The sequence below is a fragment of the Panthera pardus genome, unplaced genomic scaffold (genome assembly GCF_024362965.1).
Source record: "Panthera pardus isolate Hobbes unplaced genomic scaffold, ASM2436296v1 HiC_scaffold_17, whole genome shotgun sequence".
NCBI classification, from domain to species: domain Eukaryota; kingdom Metazoa; phylum Chordata; class Mammalia; order Carnivora; family Felidae; genus Panthera; species Panthera pardus.
Genome location: NW_026526732.1, coordinates 17,841,962 through 17,865,767, shown reverse-complemented (window position 1 = coordinate 17,865,767; position 23,806 = coordinate 17,841,962). Strand labels below are relative to the sequence as shown.

Here is a 23,806-nt window from a genome sequence, read left to right as displayed (position 1 = left end):
AAATAAACGTTAAAAAAAAATATTAAAAAAAAAATCCCCCTTTCTAGTCGAAGACCTAATAAAGAAGAAACCATGATCTCTTTGTTGTGTTCCTGGGAAGTGTATATGAAGGCATAATCCCAGATGGGATAGTTCTGTGTACACACGACCACGATGTGAGACCAACTTTGCCATCAGACCCATTTCGTCCACACCCTTTCTAAACCAACATCAGCATTTATGAGCAGCTCTTCAAATCTCTTTTTCACGTGCATAGCATTTCAGTGCAGTTTGGCTGAAACACTGCGTGGAATGTTCCTTCATACTCATTTCCCTAAAGCAGGAAGGCAATTGGCAAGTGACAAGTCATTTTTCTGTCAAACATACGACTGTTCCAGTTACAGTATAGAAGACACAGATGGCTTGTTTACCAGTGGCCTTGGGCCATGGCCCAGGCACCCATCAAGCAGGAGACAGAGCTAGAAACATAAAATCTTTTATACCCCTGTAAAAATCTGTATGCTTTGACACCAACCTTCAAGCAAGTGGTGATCCATAACCCAGCAAGAGGTTATGGCACCACCAGCCTCTGGCAACTTGCCCACGGTGTTTCCCTCTTCTGTCCTCACAGACTTCTTCATCTGGATTCTGGCCTCAGGCTCACATGTTGTGCCTGCGGGAAACCCTCTGGTCTGCCCATGCTGCACTGAGCCCTGAGCCAGTGCGGACTGGGGTTCCCACAAGCTTGAGCCCAACCCAAGTCGTAGGCCAGCTCTGACACCTCCTAGCCGTGTGACCTTGGGCTCAGCTTCCTTCCTGGTAAAGGATGATCCTCGCTCTGCGTGCCGATCTCCCGTGGTTGATGGGGTCAGAGGTGGGGGAGCATTAGAGCTTCGCACCCACATGAGCTCACTTCAGATGTGCCCCAAAACCCTCGGCCTCTTTGCACAAACTTCCCTTTGCCTCTTAAATGAGACTTCATCCTCTGATCTTGACCTCAAGGTGACAAGCGCATCTTTAATTTGGACTCGCCATCCTGCAGGGATGTGCTGGTATGACATGCCCACCTCTGAGTGCCACAGCCCCAGGACAAGCACCGGTACCCTGTCCGGGGACACCTGCTCCTCTCTTTTTTTGAGACGTAGCTGGAAACCCCCCTCCACGGAGCCGTGCCTGACTTCATTGCAAACGTGCGCCTGGCACATTCCCCTCTGGGCTCCTCGCCGACCTGGGCACCGACACAGGCTGCCCTCACCTGCCTGGATCACTCGTTGTCCTCATGGCTTCTCAGTCCTGAATTTAGGGGCTTCTGTTCCTTTTCAGGCCCCCCGGTACTTTATTCCTTGTAAGACTATCGCGGTGCCGACTAAATACTTACTTTGTAATCATAGTTTAATGCCTGTCATCTCTTTTTACTGCCAGTGCCACGGACTGTGTGTTTGTGTCCCCCTAAAATCCATGTGCCAAAGCCCTGACTCCTAATGTGATGGTGGAGGTGGAGCCTTTGGGAAGTGATGGGGTTTAGATGAGGTCATGAGGGTAGGGTCCCCCACCCCCATGGGATTAATGTCTTTATGAAGAAGAGGAAGAGACCAGAGCTCTCTTTCCGCCATGTAAGGCTTAGCAAGACCACATCTGTGAGTCCGGAGGAAGGCCGTCGCCAGAACCTGACCTTGCTGGCACCCTCATCTCAGACTTCCAGCCCCCCCCCCCCAGAACTGGGAGAAATAAATATTCGTTGTTGAAGTCACCCAGTCTACGGTGATTTGTTATAGCAGCCCACACTGCCAAAGTCTGACGGGGATCCTGCCTTTTTCCTCATGTAAGTGTCCCTAGGACCCAGCACAGTGCCAGGTGCAGGGTAGACGCTCCATAAATAGCTGACACGTGAACTTGGAAGTGTCCTGCCTCTCATCTGTCCCTGTCACGCTCGCCTTCTGCTGTCCCTTATCCCTTGCACTTCCTCAGGTATTTAGTATTTTCACTTACATTTCTGCACAAGGCACAGTCTCCTACGTGTTTGGTTCATTTACAGAAGTCGACGCACAGGCACTCGTTTCCATCAAACCTGCCGAAACTTGAACATCTAAATTAGCGTATCAGCCTTGAGAGGCTGTGAACTCCCCGCAGCCGTGCACAGGGCGTGTAAAATATTCTCTTTGGGAGTTACCTTCAGTGTTCGAGGCATACGTTTTTGTTAACTCTCTCAATCGCGAGATATCTTTACCCATAGAGAGGTAATTTTGAGGGTGTCAGAAAAGCACAAACTCATTCCAGTTTAAGCTCAGAGAGTAAGCCAGGGGCTCAAGCTTGAAAATACCATTTAGGGTAAAAACGTGGCATGAGGTAAGACTGTTATGTTGTGGAATGAGCACCAGTGACCTAGGTCTATTCTTAACCCTTCCTTGCTAATCAGCCTTGTGTCTTGGCCTCATTACTCGACCTCTTTTTGATTCAGTTGTGTCCTCTGTAGATTGAGGGGTTGGACTGTATATCTGTGGTGATTTTCCTGTTCTGAAATCGTATGATGTGTGTGTGTGTGCGCGCATGCTCGCGCGTGTGTGTAATGGGGTGTGACCCATACTGTTGGCCCTGATAACAAAGCCAAAGAGAAATTCCAGACTTAGAGCAATGGCAGTTTGGACGGACTGAAGCCCTTTGTCAGAGGCAGCACTCTATTTGATTGATGTTCTGTGTGTTTGTTAAGTGAAACAGTGCGTCAAAACTTTTCCAGTCCAGAAATACTTTGAAAATGCTGAGGTTTTTATGGTAAACTGGTGAGGATGGGGGGAGGGGGGTAGCTATATGAGGTATGATGAAAACACTTGTTATGTTTTCTTTTTAATTGTGTAATTGTTAGAAAAACAAGATACAAAATATTAGGGAAGATCTTACATTTGGAAGTCATGGGAAACTTACAAAGAGAAACATTTCGAATTTATCCCTGCGAGTGACGAGCCTTTTACAAGACTTTATCCAATTCCCCGTTATAGGCTTTTTGATGAAAATTTCTTCAACTCCTTGAGAATTACCACTGACAAGAAACTTTATTTACATAAAGAGGTGATTTTTATTTTTTTAAAAAAATTTTAATGTTTGTTTATTTTTGAGAGAGAGAGAGAGAGAGAGCGAGTTGGGGAGGGGCAGAGGGAGAGGGAGACACAGAATCTGAAACAGGCTCCAGGCTCTGAGCTGTCAGCACCAGAGCCTGATGCGGGGCTCGAACCCAGGAACCATGAGGTCATGACCGGAACTGAAGTCAGATGCCTGAACGACTGAGCCACCCAGGGGTCCTAAGAGGTGATTTTTAAAACGTAAAACCATTTTAAGAGCTGTGCTAATCCCCTATTGCTGCCGTGATAATTTGCCACAAATTTAGTGGCTTAACACAACACAAATTCATGATCTTACAGTTCATCTGGAATGGGTTCTAATGGGCTCAAATCAAGGTGTTGGCAGGGTGGCATTCCTTCTGGAGATGCTGGGGAAGGTCTATTCCCTGCCTTTTCCAGCTTCTAGAGGCTGCCTACATTCCTTGACTCGTGGCCTCTCCACCTGTCTTCACAGCACATTCCACCAACCTCTAATCATCATGCCTGCTTCGACTCTGGCCCTCCTGACTCTTATGATTACATTGGGCCCACCCAGATCATCAGGGATAAGCTTCTCACCTCAGGATCCCTAACTTGATCACATCTGCAAAGTCCCTTTTGCCGTGTAAAGTCACATATCCACCCATGCCACGGATTAGGATGTGGATAACCTGGTGGTGGGGGTGGAGGGAGGCCTTATTCAGCCTACCACACTACCCTTCACAAAATTCGCACCAACTGAAGTTTTATCTAAGGAATCAAGCAGAGCTTCCTTTTCGATAGTTGACAAATACAACGTTGGCATTTTTTGCAATAATGAGAATGGATTTCTAACCCAGGCTAACTCTTTGTATCAAGTATTTCAAAATAATGATGACTGCAGAAGGCTCGTGCCCTCACAGCGTACCGTCCTGTGGCTAATCAGGACCCACTAAAATAGAACATCAGCTAGAAACGGACCCGAGGCAGCCAGAGGTTCTGAGTTGCCCCTGGAATCTGGGCCCCACCTAACTTGCCCCCTCCCCCCTCTCCTACCCATTGCAGTGCTGGTTCCTTGGACTCCCAGGATATTAAGTTCTTCCACAGTCTGCAGACCCCTTGCCCTTGGGTGAGGTGGGGGGAGTGATGTTCAGTCAGAGGTCCTGTCTAGCTGGTGAGTGCCAGATGTTGTTAGAGAGCTCAGACCCTGCTCTGCCTTGGCCATCCCTGGGTGGCCTCAGCCTGCCCAGCCTGAGCTGCCCTTGGAGCCAGAAGGCTCAATACCTCAAAGCACGTTGTCCCAAGCCTGGAGTCTCTGAGCAAGGTAGGGAGGCAGGCAGCTGTGGTCAAGTCCAGGATCCATGCTGATTAGCCGTGCAGCATCGTGCACGGTCACCTTCACCTTCCTGAGCCTCGGCTTCCTTTGCTGTAAAGTGGAGGTAACGGGATGGTTGTCATAGGAACTCAACAGGGTGAGGTCCGGAGGATACTTAGCACGGTGCTTAGATCGGTGTCGGTGCTAACCATCGGTGACGATAATGCAGATGCTGATTGATTCAGCCTCGTTTTGTTTCTCTCTTAAATTGGCTACATCCTGCTTGTCTTCCACCATAGTTATCAAGAGTGCTTTGTGCAGTAAGCATGTAATGGGAAGTGTCCGTTCTCATGGTGGCTACGTCTTACGGAAGAAAACTTAACCTGGCAGCTCGTTCGAGCCTTGCCCTGTGCAGGGCTTGGGGCTGCTGTGTTAATGGGGGTGTTAGAGTTACACAGGTAGGATCAGTTGACTATAGTAATTACTTTGGGAGGAAAATCTAATGGGACGAAACAGAAACCTAGGTGATTCTATCTCTCTTTGACATGCCACGCCTACCTGGATGAGGTCATATATGATTATGATGAATCCCTGAGCTAATTTGGCAATAAATTCATATTTATATTTAGGTTGTTATTTTAGCAGTAGTGTACTGATCATTTGATCCCGAAGGTAATTTCCTTCTACAAATGTGCCCTTGACATCCTAAAATGTATATTCAGATTTAATGAAGAAAAAAAAAAAGAGAGAGAGAGATGCATTATAAAACAAAACAGTGCTTTTGAGCCCGAAATACAAAGAGGGGAGCGTTAATTTTCTTTTAAAATTCATTAGAAATGGAAACCACTTTCTAAATTGTGCTTGATGGCAGTTTCACTTGAATATGTTTTTCAGTGTCTGGAATGCTCATTTTTTATCACTTAGCATCAAGAAAGTATTTTCAGGATGTTTCTGCTTTTGTTAACTGGTTGGATAAACACTTAAGATTTTTTTCTGAGAGGCATTTTTATCGATGTATTCCAGTATTGATAGTTCATAAAGCCATTTGTTTTAATTCAGTGGAAAATAATTCTATTAAAGCTTAAATAAAGCTGTGCAAGCAATTTTCCTCCATTACAGTGTCTTTGGGGCCGCGTTAATTATAATAAATGGAGCTATTGGAGACGTTTACTCAGCACACAAACTCCTCATTGTTAACCACGGCTGCTGTGTGCTAACAGCTGCCTCTTAGAGAAACGTAACCCATAGTTAATGGTGGAAAGTGTGGCATTAACATAATTTTTTGGCAAGGACAAAGCTAAGTTGCCGTGTTGCCTTTAACAGTGACTCCTTCATTAAGAGTGTCTTATCAGAGGCCCAGACTCCGGGGTGGGGGGTGGGGGGGGGAGATGATTGTGTTGTAGGTAACCAGAACCCTGTGTGAAATGGCTGTTTCTAAATAAAACAGGAAAGGATTTCAGTTGCTTACGAGTGTGATTTTTTTAAAGGGGGCTGAAGAAAGACTCTGAAAAGCATTGCTGGTGTTTGATCAAATTTGACGGAGTGTACAGGCGGCTCTTTTGACATTGACGCTGATGCACATTATGGTTTCCATAAGAGGGATTAGAATTAAAGCGTTTTTATTCTTCAGGGACCCATTCAGACAAAAATAGATTTGCTAATGCGAGACTTAGGAGTCCAGAATAACTTCTGTGCCGGGAAGGTTCTGTAAATGCATTTGCACATCGCTAAAGGTGTTTTTGTCGAGCTATTGGGGAGAATTTTTTGTATCTTTTTGAAGACCGATCAAAGATAGAATCAGAAAGTAATAGAAACTGTCAAATGATGATCTCATGTTAATATTCATCCTTAAACCTGGCCCCTGGCCTCAGGATTCTCTTGGATTTCCTCGATAATAAATACAATTATCAAATTGATTATAGATGATAAAATCAGATAATATAAGCTGAGGAAGCTACCATTCGTTAAGCACTTACTATCTATATGCCAGGCAGGCAGTGTGCTCGATGCTTTATATATGTCTTGTTCCTTCTCATAACAATCCTGTCGCTGCTACTGTTAATATCCTCATCTTGCAAATGAGGCCATTAAGCCTCATGGAAATTAAGTGCTGATTCCAAGGCCATTCGATGAGTATAAGAGAGGACTGAGATTTGAACCCAGGTCTTTTGTTCTGCCGCCTGTCGTATTCCCTCTATCACCCCTGGGCTACCCTTGTCACCAGTGACAGCCAGTGCTATAAGCCGTATCTCCCCGAATCCATTCAGTGATGACCCTGGGGCTCCTTTCCTCTCTCTCTCTCTCTCTCTCTCTCTCTCTCTCTCTCACATAAGAGTGACTGTTGCTCATTCTGTTCAATAGTTCTTCACATCACTGCTTCCAGCAGTTTCTCCTCTATCAGCTGTGTTCACAGTCTCTGTTGGATTCACTTGGGTGCCGCATCGAGCCTCTCCGCTGACCAGGTTCGCTCACCTCCTCTCCACTCTAGGCCCACAGCCTGCCAAGACAGGCACCTCACTGGGCTGGGACCAGGCTGTGCGTCTGCTACAGATTTTCTGGAAGCTTCCTCCTTTCAGATCCTTGTGGTCCCTTAAAGCGTTTGTAGGGATCGCCTATGAGTGTCTCCAGGACTGATGGAATACCCTCTGGTTGTTTAAATCGAGTAGGATCTGGAGAAACCCTGGGGATGGAGGTTTATGTTTTCACTTCCCCTTTTACCTTGAAGCAAGAGGTTCACTGGGACAACATGTGCTAAGCATTGCTTGCAGGAACAATATGTCAAACTATAAGCTCTGAAGATTATTTTTGGAAAGACTTGTGAAGACCCACAAAATTGGGCAACCCATGTAGCTTAGGGGGTCAGCTCTCCCCCTGCCCAGTGGTGCCTATGCCAGTCCTCGGGCAGCCTGTGAGCTGGCCCTCTTCAGGTTTGTTATGTACCCCAACGGGGAGCTGCCTGGTGGTCTTCTGGAGTCTGGGAGTCCTCTGTGACCATCAGCTCTCTACCAACATTCCCCTTTGACGTGATACCCATGTTGCACAGTCTCTCACCAGAGATGATGGGAGTGACCCATGATTTACATCAGCCTGGATTTCTGGAAAATGCGATTCAGCCTGAATTCTGCAGTCCATTAATTGTTTTTTGTAACTCAGTGATTCTCAACCCTGGCGAAGCATTAGGATGCCCTGAAGAACTTTAGGAAATACTAAATGCTACATGACTTGTTCCCAAATTAAACTGGATGAGCTAGGGTTGGGGCTTGGCATCCACATTCTCAAAAAGCATCGCAGGCAAGTGGACTGTGCAGTGAGGGGTCGAAAACTAGTGAGACAGAGGATGGAGAGACGTTGGAGGAGGGATTTTCGCTACTACTAGGACCCCTGGTCATACAGTTAGTATTGTTAGCAGTGCAAAACAAGTATTCCCAACAAACATACTAGGCGCTTACTGTGTGCAAGGAGTGTTCTAGGCATTTTTTTATAGAATGAAATTACCTTTGCATACTCCTTATAATAACTTAGGAGCTTGTTTCACTTTTACAGATGTGTATATGGAAGACTTTGAGGAGACAAAGCAATTTATTCAGAGCTGAATGATGCTTCTTGGGGATATTCTCTGTTAAAAAGTGAGACGAAACCTTTTTGTGTAGGTATACATTGTATTTGGTTGTTCACGTCATTTCCCTTATCATGGGAGACTTGGATGGCTCTTGGATGGTCAACGTGCCTTGGCTGTGCCACCGGAGACTGGCTATGAGATAGTAATCGGTTAAGAACCTTCAGATTCCAGGTCACATCTCCCGGCCTCCTGATTTTTCGTACTAGACGTCACATGAGTGTCCTGAAATGCATCTTTGCTGCAAATAGCTTGTATGATAGCAGAGATAGGTAGACTTTACTAGCATACCGCCCTGCAAAGACCCTGGTCATACACATACTCTGTAGTAAGGATACCGACTGTAACTCCCATGTACTTGGATTTAACACCTCTGCACCTTGGCACGCGATCTCTCACGTTATATTTGCCACCTCCTGGGGAGGTGTCCAATATGAAGGGCTAGATGGCTAGGGTGAGATTGAGGACATGGTATAATTTCGCTGGTTGCAAAGTCTGAGATCACTTACTTTCTAGTCAGGGCATTTTAAAAACCATTAAACCATGAGTGTTTTGTTGGTGTTGGTTTTGATGTATAGTTCTCTAGGTTTTAATCCGTGTACAGAGCTACGTAAGCATGACCTCCATCAGGTTATAGACCAGCCACATGGAGTTAGAAGGCCTGGAGTGTTGCTGCAAATAGTCCCTACCGTGTCCTGTCCGTACCTCAGCAGCCTGGACAAGCTTGACTTTCTGTGAGAGTTTTAGCTCAATGCCAGCCTGAGCTAGCAATTTCTTGGCAGTTTGGAGACAGGCCTTTCTGAAAAATTTGACCAGTGATAGGAGTGGAAACATGTGGGGTGTGCCTTTCCTTTTTTTCTACATTGACTGAGTATCGTAACCCTCGATCCTCAAAGAAAAGACTTAAGACAGGAGGCCGGAGTCCAAGCTCTAAAGACGTGAGTTGCTTTCTGGAAATAAATGAGATGATATGCCCTTATAGGCCTCCATAAATAAGAGATACTGCCTCATAGGGTGCTGCAGCCTGGGATCAGAAACTGGGGGTTCCCAGGGCAGGTGGAAGTGGGTGGCAAGGGAGACCTTGTCCTCTCTCCTAGCTCTAGATCATTCATCAGCCCTCCTCTGCCTTTTCCTTCTGAATTTGCAGCTTGAGCTCCAAGCCCAAAGGCCTGGAGGGCTTTAGTCTGATTTCCTTCCCCACCTGGCACCCTCTACTGAGTCCCCCACGAGGCAGAGTGACCAGAAGTTCCTCCGGTGCCCGGGAGCCCATTCAGAGAGGCTTACTTTGATAACAGGGCTCCTCCTTTGATCTCCACAGCCAATAAGTTACCAACATCAGGTTTGAAGATTCTGACCGTTTTGTTTACTTTGTGCTATGAAAGCATAAGATCATAGGATGGAAAGTTCTACCTATATATCTGATAAAAATATGGTTATGCCCTAGGAGAATAAAAACTTGCTGTCTCCAAGTAAGGAAATGTGTGTAGCTTTTCTTTGCCCTTTCTGTACCTCTGCTACAAGCCCAAACATTTACAGCCTCTGTGTTCTTTAAAATTTTTTTTCAACGTTTTTAATTTATTTTTGGGACAGAGAGAGACAGAGCATGAACGGGGGAGGGGCAGAGAGAGAGGGAGACACAGAATCGGAAACAGGCTCCAGGCTCCGAGCCATCAGCCCAGAGCCCGACGCGGGGCTCGAACTCATGGACCGCGAGATCGTGACCTGGCTGAAGTCGGACGCTTAACCGACTGCGCCACCCAGGCGCCCCCAGCCTCTGTGTTCTAATAAACCTACCAACAATGGGCACTCAGGGATCTGCTGATGGAGAGAACAACAGGGTCCAGGGCACGCATGTCAACACTGGTCAGCCCTGTTCCTTCCTCTGTGCAGAAGGAAAGAAGTGAAGTCTTCTATAAGGGAGCCAGGGAGAAGGGGAGACAGGAAGGAAGAATGGGAGAAGGAAGAAAGGAAGGATATTGGAGCTAAGTCTCAGTGATGGTGGTGGGGAAGAGCTTTTTCTGGCAGAGGAAAGAACTGGCTGTAAAGGTCCCTAGCTGCCGACAGGTTGGTGTGTTTTGGGGCAGAGAGAAGGCTGTTGTGGCTGGCGATGGGTGTGGTTGGAGGGCAGGGCCTGGCTCCTGTTGAAGTATAGACCATGGTAAAGAGTGGATTATTTCATTCTTAGAGAAAATAGGTTTTAAGCAGAGGGCTAACATGGCCTGATTGATAAGGTTAGAAGAGCCCTCTGGTTGCCATCTGGGTAGAGGAGAAAATTTGTAAGCAGTGAAAAGATGTAAGAGTTCTCCCAAATGGCCCAGAGGGGCCAGTGGGAAGTGATCAAAACATTACATTGAGTCATGTTTCGAAGGCTGAGCCAATGGGACTGGTGAGTGGGTTGGTACAGATTGGGTAAGGGGTAGAGATGGATCAAGGATGACTCTTGGGCTTTGGAGCCCATAGGGGAAGGATGTGTTGTATAGCCAGATACAGAAGATAGGGAGGCAGCAACCTTGGGGGGGGTGGGGGTAGGGAGGTGAAATTGCAACAAATAAAAGAGTTCTGTTTGGACTGGCAAAGTGCAAGGTGCCTATAGATGTCTAAGCCCGGGTGCTAAGGAGTGAGTCAGTGGGTAGCCGAGTCTGGGGTTTGAGGGAACAGTCGGCATTCAAGTCATCCATTTATAGGAACTTTGTCTCTTTTGGAAACTTCTCCTGTTTCAAAACCATTAGTTGTTTGAGCTGTCTTTGAACCCTGAGATTGATACCTGGACGACATGCAGACGTTTGTTGGGATTTCTCACATCCGTCCTGGGAAGACACATTCACATGAGGAGGTGATGAGAAGCTTCTGCAGCTATACTGACTGCATTATGTTGGAATAGCTCTGAATATTTCTCTAGACTTAGGCAGTCATTTTTCTGAATTCTTTCAAGCAGATCCTCTTTATTAAGTCAGATAGAGATCTCACTTCCTAGTTCTGTGTGTTCCCCGTGGAATGCCGCACAATAATTAAGATCAAACAAATCATTAATCATATTCACATTTCAAAGATTCCTGAAAATAACCCAACATGAACACGCCAGGTGTTTGTGCTTGTGCGTCTTGTACATGAAAATCGGGCCCCGTTGTCCTTTTACTATGTACAACTAGCCAGTTAGAGTACAGTCATTGTGGACATCAAGTGGGTGACAGATCAAAAGACTACAGAGCAAAAGGGACGGCTGATACCCCAGTATGGAAGAAGGAAAAAAACCCTATAGGCCCAAACCCACTTATTTGCTATTTTTGGATAAGTTTTCCCATTTGAACTGTCTCTGTCTTAAGTTCTACTTCTCCTTTTTTTTAAAAGTGTATTCATTCATTCATTCATTCATTCATTCATTCATTCATTCTCTATACCCAATGTGGGGCTTGATCTCTTGACCCCGAGATCAAAAGTCACATGCCCTTCTGACTGAGCCGGCCAGGTGCCCCTTACTTCTCCTTTTTATTCCAATTTCCTAAGTCACTTTTGCATTCTTCTAAAAAAAGATCAGCTTTCATCTACTCCAACTGGGACACTTACTTTTTCCTTAAGCTACTGTTCTCTCTAGATATCCTTGTGTTTCCAATATTTTTTTTAATTTTGTTGTGTTAGAAAGGCTGACTGTCTTCACTTTTTGTGAAGGTGATTTCCCCTGACTGACAAGCATTATCTCCTTGGAGGGGAGCCTTTGAATAACCTGAGCACATCATAGGCTACCCCACGGGCTCAGATGTGTTGCTGGGTTGGTGTCTGGGGTACACGGTCAGTGCCCAGAGTATGTTGCTGGTGCTTGGGCTCTGCAAAAGCTGGTAGGTAGGTTTTTCAGACAGATGAGCAACAGATCCCCAAGCACCCTCTGGAAGAAACGATCTTCTGTCTTTCCTGCAGTGTCACAGGGTGTGACCCTGAGCAAATCTCTGGATTTCTCTGGGCTTTTGTTCCCTCCTCTGTAAGTGGGAATCAGTATAACCCACCTCCGAAATTTGAATTAAGTGAATAGGTGGGAAGCACTTAGCAGGTACCTGCTGCATAAAGGGAACTCTGGGACCTTTAGTTCCCACCCTAACCAGTCTGAATCTATATTCATCAGGAAACGATAATCATGTACTCTGAAAAGTGGCTGTTCATCAAGACAGATCAAGCTTCTGAAGCAAGCTAGACTGTAAAGATGAAGGGAAATTGACCATCAAGACGAAGTAGAGAAACAGTGCAGTGGTTCTCAAAGTATGGTTCCAGGACCTGCAGCGTCAGCATCACTTGGGAGCTTGTGCAATGCAGATTCTCAGAGTCACTGAATTGGAACCTCTGGGAGGGGACCCAGGCAATCTGTGTTTTAATAAGCTCTACAGACAATTCTGATGCACACTGAGGTTTGAGAACCACTGGTCTAAAGCAAACTCAACAGATACGGGGTGAGGAATTGTGGTGTGTGTTTCTGTGTGTGTGTGTGTGTGTGCGCGCGCGCACACACACACACACACACCAACGTATGTACAATGTTTGTAACTGCTGAAAGTGTAATTGAGCATGGTAATGTCAACAAAATCCCACCAAACAGGCAACTAATGACCTATTTTTCTTTGGTAGAGTTGTCTAAATAGACATATATCTGGAATGTTTGTTTTCAATGACTGTGCACTAAATTCGCTTTGGTTTTAAAACTACTGATTCATCAACTTTCTTCTTCTTTTTTTTTTTTCCCTAGGAAATTCCACTTACTTGGATGATCATGGGCCACCTCCTAGTAAGGTAAGGTCTTTGCTTATGGTTATACATCCCATTTCTCTTTTCTCAGTTCCTACAGCCTCCAACAACCCTAACCAGAGCCCTCCTGGCCATGAATTGTTTGCAAGAAAATAGTAGATGACAGATGTGAAGTTAATCTTTGATTTACAGTGAGGACAAAAAGGAAGCATATGAAGAGCGCCAAAATGGCGAGGGAGGAAGGGCCATTATTTTATCAACACCTGTAACTGTGCCAGGCGCTAGAGCCTTAGACTGACTTCAGATCTTTGGCGGCTTCTCCTGTTTGCTGCCCTGTTTGCCTCTGCATCCGTACTGGCCCGTGATCTGATGCCCACAGCCTGGCCTCCCCCTGCCTTTGGGCCTAGGGGCTACACTCATTTCTGCCCCTTTTCTCCCTGGGCTGCCTTAGTTGGGCTGCTCCATCAAAGGCTCAACCCCTTAGAACTGGCCTTCTCTTTTAGTGCCCTCTCAAGGCTGCCCTGGCCTGACCTGCGTGCCCACTTTTGTTTTCCTATATTAAGGGTCAGAATAGTCTGGTGACATGTTAGTGTAGTTCTCCACCACTATTTACTTTCTTGTACTCAATGAACACTAAATGTCAAGATACCAGAAAATGGGAAAAATAAAGATAGTCTTTGACCACTTAAGATGATAACCTGCGAAGTACAGTTTCGAGTACGTAGTGAGAGGATAATCATCCCCTAACCTTCGAGGCTGGAAATTTAGCCCAAGGTCGGCTTTTGAGCTTGTGGGATTTGAAAAAGAACCCTATTATTTTTAAGACCACGGGTTTTGGAACAGGTATCGCTGGATTCATCGCTGGCTTTGCCACTTTCAGCGTGCGACGTTGGACAAATTACATGGAGCCTCGGTTTTTTGATGTGCAAAGTGGGATTAACAATACTACCCACGGTAGAGGACATCTAAAAGGATCAAATGAGCTGATATAGGACATTCAGCACCTGGCCTGCGCTAAGCATTAAAATAAAGAGTGGCTGGTGTTAACTAGACTGGAGAGCCACATTAAGGTTATTGATGAATGGTACGGTAGTATTTATCGCAGTTGTGACTGGCTCTACCACTTGGTCCCCTGCATATATATTGAGTGTCTGTGACACTGCAGGCATTGGGAATACAAATATGAAACAAGACAAGAGCAGCAGAACACAATAGCCCAAGCCCTAGAGGAGCAAAAGGATATAGAAGTGAGACACCCTCCGAGGGTAAGAACCAGGATAGCTCATCTCAGTACCCTCACATCCCTGCAGTAGCACGTTGTGACTGTTCATTAAATTTCACTGAATTGGACCAGGGAATCCAGAGCTGGAATCTGAATTAGGTCCTGGCTCCCGGCCCAGGTTCCTTCCACAAGGCCAGTGTTCCCAAACTTTAGCTTGGATCAGGGTTTCCTGGAGGCTTATCGAAACACAACTGCTGGACCCAGACCCCTGAGTGTCTGATTCTGTAGGTCCTGAGAGAACCTACAGAAGGTTCTCTGTAGGGGGAGGGGGTAGGACCTGAGAACTTGCGTTTCGAACAAGCTCCTGGGTGATGCTGATGCTGCCGTTCTTGGGACCGTGTTTGAGAACCACTGCTTTAAAGGCCACGAATCTGAAGAAAACAATTTCCCTGGACATTTTCTATGTTGTTTTCACTGCTGATAGCCTAGAAAGAGTAGTATGGCTTATTATATGAAGGCTATTTCTTAATATAATGGTGACTCACTATTATAACCCTACTTATAGTGAAAACAAATTTTCTTTGGTCAGTAACCTGCCTGGGAGGGCAAATAAGTGGAGGTGGGGGAGAAGAATTGTATGGATGGTCTGCTAGGTTCCTGCACCACTAACTACTTCTGTCCCAAGTGGGGCCAGTTGAATTCTCCCTACCTTCTCTGCTCTGCAGGAAAAAGGGTTTGGGGCGGGGCGGGGAGGGGCGGGGGGCTCTGTGGGATCCATCAGCTGTTTCTCTCAATGCCATGTTGGGACATTATTTTGGGTTTCAGGATTGATAAATGGGGCTTTACCTAATCAGGAGACCCAGGCCCGCTTTATATAAACTTGCCTTCTTGAACTCAATCCTTGGTGACCACCTCATTAGTCTGCTTTGGGGCCTCACTCTTGCTAGGTTGGCCATCCCGCCTGCCTCTTCCCTACTATCTTTGATGCCTGGATTCTGCGTCTGCTGGACCCTCTCCCCTTGCCCCTGTGGAGCTTTCCCTGGATCTGCAGTCTCCCACCCCTGCCTTCTGGTCTTCATCCCTCTCCCCCCACCCCAGCCCAAGCTCCCTGTGACACCCAGAAACCATCAGGTCATATCAGATCATTTGAGACCACTTTCAGAGTAAATCCGGTTGTATAAACTCTATCCCAAGTTTGAAATTGTGACTATAATCTCCTTCAACCAGCAGAAGTTTGTATGAGGCCGATTCTCTTACTATAAATGTATTTTCATTATCCAGGAGTGGAGTGGCAAAAGCGCTCTTGACTTTCGAAGCAGTAGCCAAAATAAGGAGAAGAATATAAAAATGAATAAAAATAATGTTGGTATGTTAACATCTTTTCAGCCACACTCATTGCTGCTACCAGTGTGGAAATGAATCCCAGGAGTGAGGAGGTCAGACTTCCAGATAAAGGTCCTTCGAGTGTCCCCTGAGGTGGGGCCTTGGTTAGTAAGGGCTTGTAGACCAGGGGTACGGGGACGTGGTGGCATCCAGGTGAGAAGGACTCACACGTGTGTGGCCTCTAGAATGTACCCCCAGCCTGGCAGGGGAGAGCAAAACTGACTGCAGACCCACCATTTTCGTATTTGTTTAGCATCCAGAAATAACTTTTTGATGCCAAGATGGAAAGAGCTGTGATCTAGATAAAGTAAGATTTTTAAGTCCTGAAAATGTCCTGAGGTTTACGGGCGAGTTCTCATTTGATGAAAAGTTCATTCCCCAAGTTTCACATTCCACAAGTAATAGCCATTTAGGGAATGGGGTGTACACCACACAGCACATGCAGGGCACGGGTCTCCCTTCTCTCCAGCGTGTTCGTAAAAAAGAACCAAATGCCTCCGATTTTTGTTGTTGTTGTTGTTACTTGTTTTTAAAATCCACTGGAACCTCACAGCTCACCTCAGATTTTAATCTAAGTCATTATTTAAGGCAGATGTTAATCTTTTCTTTTGTTAACCACTTATGACCACCAAGCAGAACACGTGGCTTCAGGTGAGAGCCCAGCGAGAAATGAGCATGTAGATCTCTAATGAGTGAATTGGAAAGATGTTCTCTTTTTTTTTTTTTAATTTTTAAAAATTTATTTATTTAAATTCAAGTTAGTTAACATACAGTGTAGTATTGGTTTCAGGAGTAGAGCCAGGGATTCATCAGTTCTGTAGAACACCCAGTGCTCAGCCCAACAAGTGCCCCCCTTAATGCCCATCATCCATTTAGCCCTCCCTCCCCCCACCTCCCCTCAGCAACCCTCAGAAGGATATTCTTGAGAACAAAACAGGCATGCGACAGCCAGGGTAGTGTGATCTCACTTCTTTTAAAGTTATATGTCTGTGGGGGCACCTGGGTGGCTCTGTGATTTAAGTGCCTGGCTGTTGGTTTCAGCTCAGGTCATGATCTCATGGTTTGTGAGATTGAGCCCCACATCAGGCCTTGCATTGGCAGTGATGAGCCTGCTTGGGATCCTCTCTCTCTCTCTCTCTCTCTCTCTCTCTCTCTCTCTGCCCCTCCTCTGCTCGTGCATGCGTACTCTCTCTCTCTCTCTCTCTTAAATAAACATTTAAAAAGTTAAAAAAATAATAAACCTGTGTGTATATGACTGTACGGAGAAAAGTCTGGAAGGGGTAATAGTGTTTTCTCTGGATGGTAAGATTTGAAAAGCATTTTACTCTTTTCTTTATACTTTTCTGTATACTTTTGCATTCATTAAAGTAATGCCTGTTCAATCTAAACATCAAGGGAGAAAGTCCTTATGTGAGATAAGATTAGGTAGGGTTGGGCTGAAAAGCCTTTGGTGCTTCTGCAGGGTCATCTGCAGTTTCATTGACGCCTGAGAGCAGCCTGACCTCTGAAGGTTGACGTCTTCTCCTCCTGTTCCATGCCCTGGACCGTGGGCCCCTGACGCGCAGCGGGCGACAGCAGCAGGAATTCTGGTGGTAGCAAATAGGATGCAGTAATTTCACATATGTTGGCATCTCAAATCTGATAGATAGAAAAGCTGTCCTAAGCGACCCAAGGAAAATAAAACCACTATCCATAGCTGATGTCTGTCATTTCCTATGTGGCAAGCAGTCTGCTAAGCGCTCTGCAAAGTGCAAGTTCAGTCTCCGTAAAACCCTATAAAAGAGGAAGTCATTTTCTTTAAATTGAAGTATAGTTGACATGCAATATTATATTAGTTTCAGGGGCACAACCTGGTGATTTGAACTTGTATACATTATGCGGTACTCACCATGGTAAATGGAGTTATCGTCTGGCACTTATATTCCCTATGCCGAACTTTATATACCTGTGACTTATTTATTCTATAGTTGGAAGTTTGAACCTCTTAATCCCCTTCACAGATTTCATCCCTGCCCCCACCCCTTCCCTCTGGCAACCACTGGTTTGTTCCCTTTGTTCGGGGTTTATTTTTGTTTTGTTTGTTCACTTGTTTTGTTTTTAGATTATATATATAAACGTAATTATACAATATCTGTCTTTCCTGCTTGACTTATTTCACTTTGAGTTGGCATAATGTCCAATGGCCTCTCTGTCCATCCATATTGTCACAAAGGGCAAGATTTCATTCTTTTTTATGGCGGAGTAATATTCCAGTGTGTGTGTGTGTGTGTGTGTGTGTGTGTGTGTGTGTGTACACACATATATATTATGTTTACCCATTTATCTATATATGGACACAGGTTGCTTCCATATCCCGGCTATTATAAATAATGCTGCAATAAACATAGGGGTACATATATCCCTTTGAATTAATGCTTTTGTTTTCTTGGGATAAATACCCGGAACTGGAATTGATGGATCATATGATATTTCTGTTTTTAATTTTTTGAACAACCTCCATACTCTTTTCCACAGCAGCTGCACCAATTTACATTCCCACCAACAATGCACAAGGATTCCCTGGTCTTCACGTTCTCACCAACACTTGTTATTTCTTGTCTTTATGGTCATTCACACATGAATGGTGTGAGGTGTTATTGTTTTGATTTGCATTTCCCTGACGATTAGTGATACTGAGCATTTTTTTCATGTGTCTGTTGGCCATCTATATGTTTTCCTTGGAAAAAATGTCTATGCAGGTCCTCTGCCCATTTTTAAATTGGTTGCTGTTTTGGGTTTTTTTGTTTTGTTTTTGTTTTTTTTTTTTTTGGTGTTGAGTTGTATGCATTCTTTATATGTTAGGGATATTAAGCCCTTATTAGATATATCATTTGTAGATATCTTCCCCCATTCACTAGGTTGTCTTTTCATTTTGTTGATGATTTCCTTGCAAAAGGTCTTTAGTTTGATGTCCCAATTACTTTTTGATTTTGTTGCCCTTGCCTGAGGAGACAGACCCAAAAAACTACTGCTAATCCTGATGCCCAAGAGTCTATTCCTTATGCCTTATTTGGAGAGACTTGTGGTTTCAGGCCTTACATTTAGGTCTTTAATCCATTTTGAGTTTATTTTTGTGTATGGTGTAAGAAAATGGTCTAGTTTCATTCTTTTGCATGTAGCTGTCCAGTTTTCCCAACACCATTTATTAAAGAGATATCTTTTCCCCAATGTATATTCTTGCCTCCTATGTTGTAGATGTATTGACCATACAAGGGTGGGTTTATTTCTGAGCTATCTTTTCTGTTCTGTTAATCTATGTATCTATTTTTGTGCCAGTAGCATACTGTTTTTATTACTATAGTTTTATAAGATAGTTTGATATTGAGGAGTGTGATGTCTTCACTTTGTTCTTCTTGATCAAGATTGCTTTGGCTGTTCAGGGTCTTTTGTGGTTCTATACAGATTGTAGGACTGTTTGTTCTAGTTCTGTGAACAATGCTGTTGGTATCTTGGTATGGATTGCATCAACTCTGTAGTTTGCTTTGGGTCGTGTGGACATTTTAGCAGTATTAATTCTCCCAATCCATGAGCATGGTATATTTTCCCTTAAGTTTCATCTTCAGTTTCTTTTATCAGGTGTCTTACAGTTTTCAGAGTACAGGTCATTCACCTCCTTGATTAAACTTATTCTTATATATTGTACTCTTTTGATGTAATTGTAAATGGGATTGTTTCCTTAATTTCTCTTTCTGCTAGTATGTTTTTAGTGTATAGAAACACAACAGCACTCTGTATAGTAATTTTGAATCCTGCAACTTTAATGAATTCATTTATTCATTCTAATAGTGTTTTGGTGGAGTCTTCAGAGTTTTCTGTATATTATTACCATGTCCTCTGCAATTAGTGACAGTTTTACTTCTTCCTTACCAATGTGGATGCCTTTTATTCCTTTTTCTTTGTCTGATTGCTGTGGCTAGGACTTCCAATACTATGTTGAATAAAACTGGTGATAGTAGGCACCCTTGTCTTGTTCCTGATCTTAGAGGAAAAGCATATAGCTTTTCACTGTTGAATATGGTGTTAGCTATGGATTTGTCATACGTGGCATTTATTATGTTGAGGTATGTTCCCTCTTTACCCACTTTGTTGAAAGTTTTTATGATCATATGATTTTTATCCTTCATTTTGTTAATGTGCTATATCACTTTGATTGAGTTGCAGATATTGAACCATATTGGCATGCTTGCAGTAAATCCCACTTTATCATGGTGATCACTTGATCCTTTTAATATACTGTTGAATTCAGGTTGCTAATATTTTGTTGAGGAATTTTGCATCTGTGTTCATCAGGGATATTGGCTTGTAATGCTTTTCTTTTTTCTTTTCTTTCGTTTTTTCTTTTCAGTGTCTTTATCTGGCTTTGGTATCAGGGTAATGCTGCTCTATAGAATAAATTTGGAAGCATCGTTTCTTTCTGAATTTTTTTTTGAGATAGTTTGAGAAGGATAGGTATTAACTCCTCTTTAAATGTTTGATAGAATTTTCCTGTGAAGCATCTGGTCCTGGACTTCTGTTTTTTGGAAGTTTTTTTTTATTTCTGGCTCAATTTCATTACTAGTAACTGGTCCATTCAGATGCTCTATTTCTTCCTGATTCAGTCTTGGAAGGTTGTATGTTTGAAGAATTTATCTCTTCTTTGAGGTTGTCTAATTTGTTGGCATATAATTTTTTATAATAGTCTCTTATAATCCTTTGTATTTCTATGATGTTGGTTGTTACTCCTCCTCTTTTTTTTCTGACTTTATTTATTTGAGTTCTCTCTTTTTTCTTCTTGAGTCTGACTAAAGGTTTATCACTTGTGTTTATCTTTTCAAAGAACCAGCTCTTTTGTTTCAGTGATCTTTTGTATTTTTTTTTTTAGCCTCTATTTCACTTATTTCATTCTGATCATTATTATTTTCTTCCTTCTACTAACTTTGGGCTCTGTTTGTTCTTCCTTTTCTTATTCCTTTAAGGGTAAGTTTTGATTGTTTATTTGAAATTTTTCTTGTTTCTTGAGTTAGGCCTGTATTGCTATAAACTTCCCTCTTAGAACTATTTTTGCTATGTCCCAAAGATTTTGGAGTGTTTCCATTTTCATTTGTCTCAGGGTATTTTTTGATTTCCAAAAAAGGAAGTAATCTTGTAATCCTTATTTGATAGATAAGGAAAACTAGATCATAGAGAGAGAGGCTGAATAACTTGCCAAAGGTCATGTAGTAAGTATTAGAGTTGGGATCCCAGCCCAAGGCTGTAGTTTTTTCCAGGATTTATTTTAACCATTTCAAGATTACTTATTTAAGTGGAAATGCAATAATTTTTTTTAACCTTATTTCTGGAATTTTACTCTTTCATATAAGGTATCTTGTACCTTAACTAGTACAATAAACAAGTTTTAACTCAGCATACCAGAAGAAAAATAGTCATCACTACCATTTGAATTCTCATTCCAGTACATTATCAGTTATCAGTCCAGTAAGTTTTTAAATTTCTATCTCGTCTTTTTCCTTCCACTTTTGTATGCATATATACCTTCAGAATTCGTCCATTTACAAACTGCATATAGAGTAAATTTTGGTGTACAAACATCATAAAAGGTGAAAGAACTCTGTTTTGCATTCATGTAGCAAAATGAGATGGTCTAGGTTCTTGTTGCAAAATATTGTCTGACAAAGTCCTTCCTCTTGATGACCTACTGCACGAAAATACTGTATATATAACTATATAAAAATTAATTAATTAATTAATTAAAGTAAATACATATACATTTTGTCCTTAGAAATATATCGATTCCTCGGGAACTATTGAATCTTAGAGAATTAATCCAGGATGTTATCATCTGAAGACTTGGAGTTTGTGGTTTCCCTTTCATAATTAATTTCATTGTCATCATTAGAGTCTTGAGTGCTGCTCTCTAACTCTTAGAGTTCATCCATGGTTCTTCCAATCTTGTGGAACCTCTCCCTCTGTCAGTCTTCTTCTTTTTGTCATTGTAGACAGGAATAAAACTTCTGAACTCCCCATTCTAATGGAAGTTAAAAGCAAACAACAAAGTGTCTCCAGTCTTCTATCTTTTGGAAAGATGATACAATCCTTGGGGCAGCACAATAAAATATAAAGAGCAATGCAAGAGTGACGATGTATTTCTCTAATGGATTACTCCTCTTGGCCTACCCTGTTCAGGAAAATAGCCATTAGGCTCGTGTAGCTATTTAAAAAAAAAATCAACTAAAATTTTTTTTAAAACTTCAGTTTCTCACTTCCACTAACTACATGTCAAATTCTTTAGAGCTACATGTAGCTAGTGACTACTGTATTGGACAGCACAGAATAGAACATTCCAGTAATCAATCCACTAAGCAGCAGTGTAGTTAGAGCCATTCTATCATTATTCCATTTTTCTACTACTTTAGTCTTTTTAAAGCATATTTGGGAATAATTGATGCATAATTGGTAGGTAATTATTCTAGGATGATGAAATAGCAGTGTCTCAAGATAGAGAAAAAAATAATAGTATTCAGCTCCCATAATGGTTCTTAAATTTTTTTAGAGGCTGGCAGACCCTATTATATGGTAATTATATTATATCTATTATTATAATTATGATTATATAATTGTAATAATATGGACCTATTTGACAGTAATTGCAGGGTAGAATGAGTTTTATTCTCTTTATTGAAAAATAAGGTATGTTGTCTTTGGAACATTCTAAGAAAGAATAAATTCAAGAAATATCAATACATACAAATGGTTAGAACTACTCAAAAAAAGCTGCAAGCCGAAAAAGCTAAAATTGGGTGCAGTGAACCTTGATGGGGCATACAGGGTTAAGATATATTACTGATGCCTGCGTATGTATGTAAAAGTGTTTTGATATACAAGACAATATTTATATATTGTTTTTATATAATCATGTGCTAGCTAGTGTTAGTATTCAAAATTCTATTTTAAAATGGGTTCATTAGAAGGGTTTTATAATTTATTAATGCTGAGCAAACATCTTCAAATGAAAGAGAAGTAGTGATCTTAATTGACATGACATTTGTATAATACGTGTGTCCAGCAGCGAACTATTGCTCAATAAAGGTTAGTCCTTGTTACCTCCCAGCCTAGCCCAGAAGCTAATTTTCCCTTAGTATCAATTAATTATTGAGTGCCTTCTTTATGCGAAGGATCAGGAAGACACAAAAAATTGTTGAAGATAATCTCTGCCATTTGGTACTTTACAATCTAGTTGCGTCTCAAGGCTTCCAAGGATCAGAAACTATGGAAGCACACAGCTGATATAACCTTCAGTCTAAATGACCCTATGCAGACAACCATTCATTCATCCAAGCATTATTTATGCACTAAATTTGTGTTGGGCTCTGTGCTGGGGCTGTAAGACTGTAGGAGGTACAATCCTCGCCCTCCAGGAGCTTAGAGTCTAGTTGCAAGGACAGGCTAGCATCTCATACAAGCCCGATCAGATACATTACATAGGTTGCTAGGTGCTGTGATAGAATGAACACTGAAGACTCCACTTGACCTCTGCAGGTGGGAGTCCTGAAGGTTGCATAGGACAACCCAATCAGATCAAAGAATCTGGGATGGACGGGGTGAGGAGGGGTAGGTAGGCCTCACTTCTGAGGTTTGAGGAGTGGTGGGTAGAAAATGAATATATGAAATGCTTTGAGAAACGTGGCTTTGACAAGAAAGAGAAAAAAATTGATAGCCTAGAAGACATTGACCATGGCGGCATAAATTGTGTAGTAGAGAAATTGACTGATAAGTAGGAAAGGAGTGACAAGTGACAGATTCAGTTCTGCGTGGGGTTATGGATGGAATTGTGTTGCCCTGCGTTGAAGTCCTAGCCATCAGAATCTGTGAGTGCAGCCCTATTTGGGAACCGGCTCTTTGCAGATATCGTAGTTAAGATGGGGCCATGAAGGATGAGGATGGGCCCTAAATCCTGTATGATGGATGTTCCTACAAGAAGAAGACACAGAGACATACAGGGAGAATGCAGAGGTTGGAGGCATGGAGGCAGAGGTTGGCGTTATACTGCCACAAGCCAAGGACCATCAAGGATTGTTGGCGACTGCCAGACTCTAGGAGAGAAGCGTGGAGCAGATTGTCCCTCTGAGCCCCCCAAGAAGGAATTAGCCCAACTGACATCTTGATTTCAGACTTCTGGCCTCCTGAACTGTGAGAGAATAATTATTGTTTTGTTGTTTTAAGCCACTCAGTTTGTGATACTTTGTTAATGGCAGCCCTAGAAAGTAATTCAAATGGGGTAAGTTTAACATTTTCAATAACACGGATAGCTTTGAGTGGTTTGCCCTGTTATGCATTATTTGGTTTGATTTAATTAACATCAAAACCACCCTTAGAAGTCTATCACTAAGATAATTTAAGTGCATGTTCATAGTTTTTTCAACTTTGAATACCAAAGTTATCCCCCGAAATTCCTTCCTCAATTTTCGTACTTCTCT

The 23,806-nt window shown here is 42.9% G+C and overlaps 1 protein-coding gene across 4 annotated transcripts in view; it reads left to right on the top strand.

The window, feature by feature from the left end:
- Positions 1-23,806, top strand: part of UST (uronyl 2-sulfotransferase) — a 315,627-nt gene that overhangs the window by 107,088 nt on the left and 184,733 nt on the right. For all 4 annotated transcript variants that reach the window (XM_053904397.1, XM_019425021.2, XM_019425022.2 and 1 more), the window contains exon 2: positions 12,711-12,754. In XM_053904397.1, coding sequence (XP_053760372.1) covers positions 12,711-12,754 — 44 coding nt within the window. The remainder of the gene's footprint in view (positions 1-12,710; positions 12,755-23,806) is intronic.